At 48.4% G+C, this 9,845-nt stretch overlaps 1 protein-coding gene across 4 annotated transcripts; it reads right to left on the bottom strand.

The window, feature by feature from the left end:
- Nucleotides 1-1,100: 1,100 nt before the first annotated feature.
- On the bottom strand, nucleotides 1,101-9,497 carry MEDAG (mesenteric estrogen dependent adipogenesis). 4 transcript variants are annotated; one of them, XM_078602708.1, is made up of 6 exons: nucleotides 9,255-9,497; nucleotides 7,876-8,288; nucleotides 6,042-6,154; nucleotides 5,034-5,146; nucleotides 3,659-3,971; nucleotides 1,101-3,211 (listed from the first exon to the last, which is right to left on the bottom strand). In XM_078602708.1, exons 2-6 carry the CDS (start codon nucleotides 8,253-8,255, stop codon nucleotides 3,123-3,125), a joined length of 1,008 nt encoding a protein of 335 aa, XP_078458834.1. In that variant the 5' UTR covers nucleotides 8,256-8,288; nucleotides 9,255-9,497; the 3' UTR covers nucleotides 1,101-3,122. The 4 variants fall into 4 exon arrangements, with proteins under 4 accessions (XP_078458834.1, XP_078458833.1, XP_078458831.1 ...); XM_078602707.1 differs by having other exon boundaries at nucleotides 7,876-8,285; XM_078602705.1 differs by having other exon boundaries at nucleotides 7,876-8,346; nucleotides 9,255-9,496.
- Nucleotides 9,498-9,845: the final 348 nt, after the last annotated feature.

Below are 9,845 nucleotides of genomic sequence, written 5' to 3'. Positions count from 1 at the left end.
CACGAAAGCTTTAAATCGAAATTCAATACGTTTGCATTACTATGGCTCACATCTCCAAAACACATTCCTGCGGAGGGAGCTGGTAGGAACGTTGGGTTGCTCGGTCAATGGCCAGGGTCAACGGCGGCGTGGTGTATTCCGCAAATATGCCCGACTGTGAGGGCGGGCACAAGCCGGCGTGAGTAGGTTAAACGTTGAGTTGTATAAGGGCACCACGAGGTGACCAGCCCCTCCCCACCCAGCCCTACCCCTCCCACCCCCCACCCAGCCCTACCCTCCCCACCCAGACCCACCCTCCCCAACCAGCCCCTCCCCACCCAGCCCCTTCCCACCCAGCCCATCCCCACCCTCCCCTCTCCACCCAACCCAACCCCTCCCATTATTTGATGCACGACGGACGGACACAATAATCCCCAGTGGGCTGTTGGAACCAGGTGGTTCCTACCAGTAATATGTACAATCAATCCTCATGCAGCCAACCAACAACATTTGGAGGCATTGGCGGTACATCGGTGCAGTATAACACAGCGGGGTCCTCATAAAACAGTCTGACAATGTCCCTGTTGCCCTTGAGTGAGCTGCAGACTCACAATCTGAAGTTACCTTTGATTCAGCAGCTGCATTCCCATTCGAACGTGTGGCGACACCACGAGTCGTAATCTTTTTATGCCACCGTCCTCCATGAAATTATTCCGGAAATGAATTGAGGAACCATCCAACCAAGTCTAGGGCACGAGGAGTCAAATCTGCCTTTGGAACAGCGAGCAGCCAATCTTCATCAGGCTGGGTGCTGCGAAATGGCAACAGACTGTGAAGCTTCGTGTTCAGCTGCTCATGACGTTCACCTTCCGACTGCTTCGACATCACGAGAACCGATTTTTATGCACCAGCCTGCAAGGTTTCCTGACCAGAGGTTGCGAATTGCGGGGGGGCGGGGGGGGGGGAAGCTTTCTTTTTTTATACCACGCACCACCACCGGTGTACTGAGAATACGTTCAAATATTCACATTCCACACACCCAGCCACCACACATGCCAGCACAAATCCCTATTTTTGTAGTCCACGGGCCAGAGCAGAAATACCACCTAAGGTAGTGAAGCTTAAGTCACTACAATTTATTTACATAGCCAATAAGAGTGGATTACTTTGTAACACACTCATTTTGATTGGTTGTCACAATTCAGTACTAATGGCCACATCAAGATATTGGAATCTCGCAAAAGCCTCAGGTAGCACCCAAAAGTGAAATATCTGGTCTGGGCTCATTGACCCACTGTGGAAATGTCAAGAAAACATGATTGAGACAATTCTTCTGGAGATCTTTACATTGTCGTTTTTGTAAACCGGTATCCCTCGATTTAAGAACGTTTGGTTTGCGAAATTTCGCATTAACACAATTGACACTTTTTGAATGACGAAATCGATTTTCCCGCAAGCGGCGAAATTTCACTACGGCAGGCGTCATCCATCCACGACAGCGTCATGGTGTCCTTGCAGTGCAACAGTAACGCCTCCACATCGCCTTGCCAGTCATTCCAACATGCAAACAGATCGTTTTGGAATTTTCCTGAAAACTGTAATTTATTTGTGTTTAATTAATTATTATTCAATTGTTTTCATATTTATGTTCTTTATTATTTTTGTATTGAGAAAAGTGATATGGGTGTCATTTTTTAGGCTGGCAGTCGAGCTGGACTGACTGTCCAATACACATCCATAAATTTTATTATTAAATTAATGAGAAAAGCCATTCCGATTTATGAAATTTCGTTTTACGTGCGAATATTGAAGAACGCATCCCTTTCGTAAATCGAGGGATACCCATACATAAAATGTACACTTGGTTCAGAGGATGTCTCATTGCATGGACACCACTCCAAGTACCTACTCATTCGAGTGTACTTTTAGAGAGATGAATATGTATCCAATAGCCCACTCTGAATAAAATTACTCATTTTTCTTTTTAAAAACTTACATCACAACATCACCACCGGCAGATGTGACCACGACTTCAAACCTACACAACTGATACTCAGACACGCACAGCTCTTGTCTGTGGAGATGGACACTGTAGATGTCTAGAGGTTTGCGCTTGTTGACTTTATCGATTGTCATAACTCCCTATATGCGCACTTAACACGTCTACTTGTCCATTTAAATGCAAGTGCAATCATCACCCCGGTACCATTTGAATTTTCTATAATTAATTATACTATGAATGGTTTTAAAGGTAAAATTTTCTTAGCCAATTCGTATTACAATGTGTTCAATGCGGTATACAGTAAACTCTTGATTATCCACGCTAGTGACGGGCAGGACGGCCGTGGATAATAGTTCAAAATTGCGGATAATCCAAAAACATCTATTGTCCCCAGATCTCTATGCCAAAAAACACTAATGTAGGGGTATAAGTTATGTTTCAGTTGAGAAAATTTGTTAATGAGCAAAACAAAAAATTTGAGAGAATAACCGACCGATCGATATGCGTGCTCTGCCCACGAAGTGAATAACAGAGCCACGCCAATCAACATCTAATTCTGCCCACTGTTGTAAATATCTGCAACTGCTGTACTGTAGAGGCGATCACGTGGATTTTGCATTAACTGGATCAACATATTTGTTCGGTTTAAGCACGTGACTTGTAATAAACATTTCCAAGAATAACAATGTATGTTTTTAGATTATTCACTTGGGCTTAGTTTACGTCAACATCTAAGGTGCGAGCTTAAACTGCAAATTGGATAAACTGCAAGTGGATAATCAAGAGTCTACTGTATTTATTACTTTTCTTCAGAGAACCTTCAGAGAACCTGAAGAAACCCCACGCAGAACAGGACGGAATACAAACCCCACACAGAGGGGCGCCGCACGAATTAGGAATCAAACATAGGCCGTTCTTGCTGCGGGGAATGAGTGTTAACACTGCGCCACCCTGCTGCCCAGGTCGCCGAAAAGGATTTGTTCATTACCACTTACTCAGAAAGCTTAATGCTCAATGTAGTATTTGACAAGATGATTTCCAGCGAGATCTGTGCAGTCGTTCTTTGGCTAGTGACGGCACGTTTGAGACCAAGCCGTCTCGGATTGCAGTGTGGGACATCTAAACAGAGTGGCTGGGGTGGTCAGTTATTCCCACTGGACACGAGGCTTGCACGTGGGGACGATGACACAAACACATCTTCCCCACCCTCATCTTCCTCCAGGATGGAGTCTGTAAGACAAATAGGAATTGCGCTCAACACATTTTATACAAATCAACATTGAACGAAGAAAAGCATTTGTTCAGCTCAGTCTATCAAGACTATCTCATTGGTAGGTGGCTAAAGTCAGAGCACTGAGCTGCACCGATGGCAGTGATTTGCCAGCATTGATTCAAGCAAGCCAAACTCTGCTGATGAGTCGGACTTGCTTAAAACAATGCTGGCTAACTGGCAGATGTTTATAAGCTAGGACCCTCTCTGCTAAGATACACATCCTACTTTGATGCAGAACTATTCGGGACTCAAAACGCCACAATCGCTCGCGTCGTTGTTTGAGAATATTTAAGTAACAAGGTGAGTAGAAAATTTCGCTTTCTCTAGATATACACCACGATCATGTAAACATAAATATATATGTACATGGAAGTATCGTTAAAGCAGAAGCAGCGCCGCCTGACCTTGCTTCTGGGGCTGCCTGGGCATTCCGTTGTCGCTGTCCAAGCTGCCCGAGCTGCCCGGGCGCACGAGCTCCTCCTTCATCTTCTCCAGCAGCTGCTTCACCCTGGTGCGTTTCTCCTCACTGCTGCAGGTCAGGTAGGCAGGCGTCACCTTAATCACCAATTCCCGCTTGTTGTAGCCCAACCAGTAAGCAATGTCAAAGAGTGCGTCCGTCTCGTATTGCAAGGTGAAGCGGAGGCCGGGGAGCGGAATGTCCTTGGCATAGCCCTCCTTGGAACTGAAGAAATCTTTGACAATTTTCTCCAGGCTGACCTGTTGACCAAGAATAGAAAAACATATATATACTAGCCTTTTGCCCGTCCAAGGACGGGTGTATTTCAGTAAATCTGAAACTTGCAAGCGAAAAGCAGACCGCAACGTGAAATTAATTGCATCAATTCGTGTGAAATTTGTTAAGCCGTGGTGACACAGACCTATTTCATTTAAAGGTTATAATCCCTCGTTCATCATGACGTCCTTTTTACTTCTATGTCTCAATAGGGTTATGGAAATCGCGTGACGTGAGGGTTCTGCCTTTGTAGTGAGGGTTGTAAGTTGACGCCGAGGAGGGGGGAGGAGGCGCCTCACCCCCCCATGTGGAGTGACGTCACCCTCTAAATATTATTAATGGGGGGGGGGGGTGTCCATTTGGAAGACGTCACCTCTTCATGATTATTAATGAGGGGGGCTGGCCGATGTAGAGTGACGTCACGCGCGGGACACAGACACTCTTGGCTCATTATAGTAGTAAATACACACACATTTCCTTCATAAATATCATAATACTTTTTTTCCCAAGAAAGCCACAACGAGTCAAAATATTCCAGAGGGTCTTGTGGCATTTGGATGTTTGGTCAACATCAATTGCATAGTGTGATGTGTGTGGTTGCAGCTGTGGGGAGAACCCGGAGAACCCAGAGGAAACCCACGCCGAACAGGTGGAGAACACAGATAAAGGTGCCCGAATCAGGAATCAAACCCAGGTTCTTCCTGCTGTGAGGCACGAGTGTTACCCACTGCACTACCTACCCTGCCATCCAATAAGTTGAAAAGTCTAAAGTCAATACTTACATTGCAATACAGAACCATAATACAGATATAATGTCGTGTTGTATAACTGAATTGCCTGCTTCTTGTATGCAAACACAAATGGACTGCCATGTTTATAGGCAAGGACTGGTTTAGACATGCAGTGTCTCATCAGCAGTCCGGCTTGCTTGAACCAATGCTGGTGAACTGCCAAGCGTGTATAGGCAAGGACCCTTCCCGATGTAATACGAGCCCGAGTTGGACGTAAGCTACGTCATATACAAAACAGAGCAGGAGGCGGCTTACCTCGAACACATAGCTCTCTCCAGAGATGGACGCGATAGCATTGTCCATGGCTTTGATCAGCTGGTGGCGTATATTAGGGTGCCGTGTGTTGAGCAGCACGGCAAAGTCCTGATCTGAAAAGGCGCGGGTCACAAACTCCACGTGTAAACACATTTGCTTTCACAGCACAGGGCAGCACGAATGCTTCGAGACTCGTGCCGAACACCTGCGAAGGTGCGTCATCACATTCTCCCCCCGACGACGCCCATATTTCATTGTACACAGCGTCGGTCGTGAAAATTGTGTCTCGCATTCGCTGAAGGAATTACAGACAAGTGGGAAGGCAGCAACACAGTGAGCCGGCACTAACACTTTCCCCAAGGTCATAAGTCCTCGATGAAGATGTTTTAAAACCGATTCATGAGTGTTTACAAGTGGAACGAACATAATTGCTAGGTTCAATTCAACCCCTGGTTGGGGGGAGGACTCATCATCCCGTCAGAGTCAATAAAATGATTCCCACTTCATGAGGAAGTCAAAAGTGGTTGTCTTATGGTTTTAATTGCCCTTGCTATAGGAATGTGGAATTTACACCAATGGCTCAGGGTTGTAAACAGGATATGAACGCTGCCTGAATGCTCACATAAGCAGGAAATATAAGAAAACATGCATATTATGACAACTCTACTGATCTGTGATTTTGCTTATCCACAAAGCCTTAACAGACTTTTGGGGAAAGTGCTGTTAGCGAGCACCTATGAAGATCGGAAGAGTAGAAGAAAGGGTGGGTGGTCAGCAGCACGCCCGGCCGCCTTTGTCTCCCCAGTGGCGATGTTTACACATTGCACCAAGTTCTCATTTAAAGCCGAGTCGACCTAGGGGAGGCCCAGGACCGGTTCAGATAATCGTCACTGGTGTTGGGCCGTGAGCGGGAATCGAACTCGGGTCGCCGGGTTCATAGCGCAGTACTGTGTGAACCGCTCGCTACGCCGCCACTCCCCGACTGTTCACACGCACAGCACCGCTCACCTTCAGGTGTGCCGTGACGCACGGCCTTCACGGTGATGAAGAACGCGAGGGGTTTGCTGGTGATGGCCTCGCGGTACTGCGTGTACTCCGGGAGCGAGCGAGTCACGTACTTTCTGCAGGACGCACAACACGCAGGCAATGTAGCGTGTGCGCGGGACGATCCACCCGAGTAGTTTAGCATTTTATAAGCGGTGTAAAAAAAAAAATCAGACGAATCTTCATAACGTTCATTTATATTTGTATTAATCATTATTACTACTACGTGTGTTTACCCAGGAAAGTCTCACCAAGTCTCAAGACTTTATTTTTTCCTGCCAGGTTTTCAGAAGAGCGGCAATGTTGTGGCTGTGTGTGATCCCAATTGAGGCATTTGCAGGTAAAATGTTCAGCATTGGAATGTTTTGGCCAATATCAGCTATATTGTATGTGTTTATTATACGTTGGCTTTCACAATCAATATTGTGATTCATTCAATAGTTTATTTGTATAAGGTTGTATGTAAAAATGTGCATTGTATACCCTCCCCCACCCTACACAGCCAATTACTCAAGTTTCAAGTTTTTCAAGTTTCATGTATTAGGTATAGCCCTGTGAGCCATTCGGCTCTTGAATCGGGTGCAACCGCAACAAACAAAAAACAAAAACATGAACAAGAAAACATCTTAAAGTGACTATGTGCAAACAGAAAATCCAAGAAAAGACAGCAAAAAGTGTTACATGCATTTGGGAGATGTTTTATTGAGGTGACATGCGTTTCTTTGTTCAGCCCATCCACTAATTGTGTAACTGCTATAACTCAGCCAACCCGACTCTTTGGTTAGGACTTTCCTGGGTAAATAAAGTGTAACAATAATAAAAATAAACGTATTTTCTGTAACACAAATTGAGGAATGGCCTTTCATTTAAAATAATATTTACACTATATATTTAAATTTTAAACAATATTTCTATATACAATGCCGGCACTTCTCAGAACACTAAACATGTGTACCGACACTTTGCAATACGTTTTAGCCTTAGGAACCACACGTTATATACACATAGATAGCATACACCTCAGATTAGCACGGTTGGCTAGGTACGGTGCGAACGAAGGTCAACATACATACAACTATTATTTTTATTTTACAAGGTAAGACTCACTGAGCTATATAGCTCCTTTTCAGAAGTGACCTGGCCACAAATGATAGCTAAACTAAGTGGCTTAACATATGGACATTTAAAGCAGACTAATACTCCAAACGTATGATTCTAAATGTAGAGGGGAAAGCCAGGCACCCAGAGAAAATTCACACGATCACAGTGAGAACATGTAATCTCCAAATATACAGGCATCAGGGTCGGGATTGAACCCACGCCCTCCCGTTTACCAGGTGAGGTAGTTAACATCTCGCCACCATGGTACCCTTACATACAACATGCATACACACACAGGGAGTAGACCAATCTGTGCTGGTGTTACAGTCCAAATCTGCCAAATTATAAAGTTACTTGCAAACTATTCAATTGGGATAAAAGCAATCATCACCCCTTATTGGGAGATTAATGCCCAATTGCAGGCCTGTGCCGAGTCACCTTGTGCACACAGGGCCAACTGACACTTGGTGTGAACTTTCAAACGTTCGAGACCAGATGCGGTTATCCGTGTAAAGCGCTCCGAGATGCCCTGGAGTAACGGAGGGGAATTCTCATCAAGAACAAATCATGACTATTGTTATACACTACACGGCGAAACGATATAACAACTGGCTGCCCACCCTGTTTGCCCATATGCGTGACGTGTACGACGGCTTTGCTGCGGGGAGGTTGTCGGGAAGTGGCGGCTACTGCTCACCTGGGCAGGTAGTTGACGAGTGTATGGTGCTGGCCGTCCATGCTGAAGTCCCCGCCGCTGATGAGCATGAAGCCGCCGGGACCTTCCGAGTTGACCGTCAACACCCGGTCGGGCCCCTCCTTGAAGTCGTCGGCCATGAGCGCGAGGAAGTTACGCAGGGGCAGGATGCCCACCTGGCAGTTGCATGTCGAGTTGGTGGGCAGCACGGCCGAGCTGCTGGACAGCACCGAGAAGCTGCGGTACTCGCGCGGGAGCCGCAGCACAATGGGGACGCCCGAGGAGACGCTGCCCGACAGGTCCTCCGATTGGCTCCGCGTCCAGCGCTTGTCCAACGAGAACCTCTTCCTCTCAGGCAGCTGCATGCTCGTTCGCTTCATCATGTTGGGAATTGAGCTGTGGTCCTGCTGCTGCTGCTGAAGAAGGGCCAGGTTATGAACCGAGCCTGGGTCTGCTTGTGCTGTGGATGCGATTCTGTCGAGGACAAGGGGATAATGAGAATGTCCGTGTGCAATGGAAAAACAAGTGGTGATGATGCACAATGCTTATGATTCTTATGGACACTGAAACCATTACCTGGCACCTCAACAATGCCATCAACATTACCTCCATTAACACTATCACAACACCTCCCACATTACCACAATCACAACACCAACAATATTACCACCACTAATATTACCAATATCACAACACTAGAAACTACGCAACAGCCGAATACACAAAGACAACTACAGCCTCGAACCACAGGTGGAAATTCTACGTTCCTATGGCGGGACTGAGTCTTGCGTAGGCGAGCCTATCCATAGACAAGACACAGAGCCTCTGTGTATACCTTAACATACGTTTTGGCCAAGTTCCGTTAGCGAGCACCTATGAAGGCCGGCACGGCACACGAGGGGGTAGGTAGCCAACACCACGCCCGGCCGCCTTTGATTCCCCAGTGGCGATGTTTACACACTGCACTAGGGACTCATTTGAGGCTGAGTCTACCTAGGGGATGCCATCGGACCGGTTCAGATAATCGTCACCGGCGTTGGCCGTGACCGGGAATCGAACTCGGGTCGCCAGGTTCGTAGCGCCGCCGCGCTAACCACTACGCCACCGCTCCCCACTATCCAAAGGAACGTCCCAAAGCAACCACCATCTCTTGACCTTCCGGGTAAATGGTTCCCAGCAGCCATTTAAACGGCGTGTTCAACTAAACTGGGTCTCATCAGCAGTTATATTCGTGTAGGGTAAACAGTCGCTTGTTGGAGGGCTCGACTCGGCGCATTGCCTCCGCGTTGGGGGGGGGGGGGCAGGTCGATTCAACCTCACCAGAGCGATGTTGGGACTTCGCAACTGCCGACTAACACGGCCACGCAGAATCCATCACCTACCTCACGGCACGAAGCTCTCGCGGCCCAACACAAACGCCGATGGCCACCGGTCCGGGTCAAACCCGGGTGACGACAACTGTGGCGTGAGGCGATCGCCGCTGGGTTCCTACCACGGGTACGGCTCCTTGCTCGTCCAACCTCGCGGCTCGGGGTCTCTTGTGGCTCTGAGCGTCTCCTTCCTGGCCCACGACCTTTTTACTTTGCGCCTCTACGCAGCACAGGTGCGCTTCCGCCTCGCTCTCTCCGAGCCGGGAGCCCCCCTCGTTACCCCCTCCCTTCCCCCCTCCGTTCCCCCCCTCCCTTTCCCCCTCGTTCCCCCCCTCCCTTCCCCCCTCGTTCCCCCCCTCCCTTCCCCCCTCGTTCCCCCCCTCCCTTTCCCCCTGGTTCCCCCCCCTCCCTTTCCCCTCGTTCCCCCTCGTTCCCCCTCGTTCCCCCCCTCGTTCCCCCCCTCGTTCCCCCCCTCGTTCCCCCCCTCGTCCCCCCCCCCTCCCTCCCCCCCCCTCCCTCCCCCCCCCTCCCCCCCTCGTTCCCCCCCTCGTCCCCCCCCCCCTCCCTCCCCCCCCCTCCCTCCCCCCCCCCTCCCCCCCTCGT

Source organism: Lampetra planeri, chromosome 19 (assembly GCF_965212315.1).
Source record: "Lampetra planeri chromosome 19, kcLamPlan1.2.h2, whole genome shotgun sequence".
In the NCBI taxonomy this organism is placed as follows: Eukaryota; Metazoa; Chordata; class Hyperoartia; order Petromyzontiformes; family Petromyzontidae; genus Lampetra; species Lampetra planeri.
The sequence above is the reverse complement of the archived record's forward strand: the minus strand, read 5'-3'. Positions and strand labels throughout refer to the sequence as shown.

Excerpts from the sequence above, each read along its gene's own strand:
- MEDAG (XM_078602708.1), bottom strand. The coding sequence starts at position 8,255 with ATGATGAAGCGAACGAGCATGCAGCTGCCTGAGAGGAAGAGGTTCTCG. Across the intron at positions 3,972-5,033 it reads GAGAGAGCTATGTGTTCGAG|GTCAGCCTGGAGAAAATTGT; the intron begins GTAAGCCGCCTC and ends CTTGGTCAACAG. Across the intron at positions 3,212-3,658 it reads CAGGCAGCCCCAGAAGCAAG|ACTCCATCCTGGAGGAAGAT; the intron begins GTCAGGCGGCGC and ends TTTGTCTTACAG.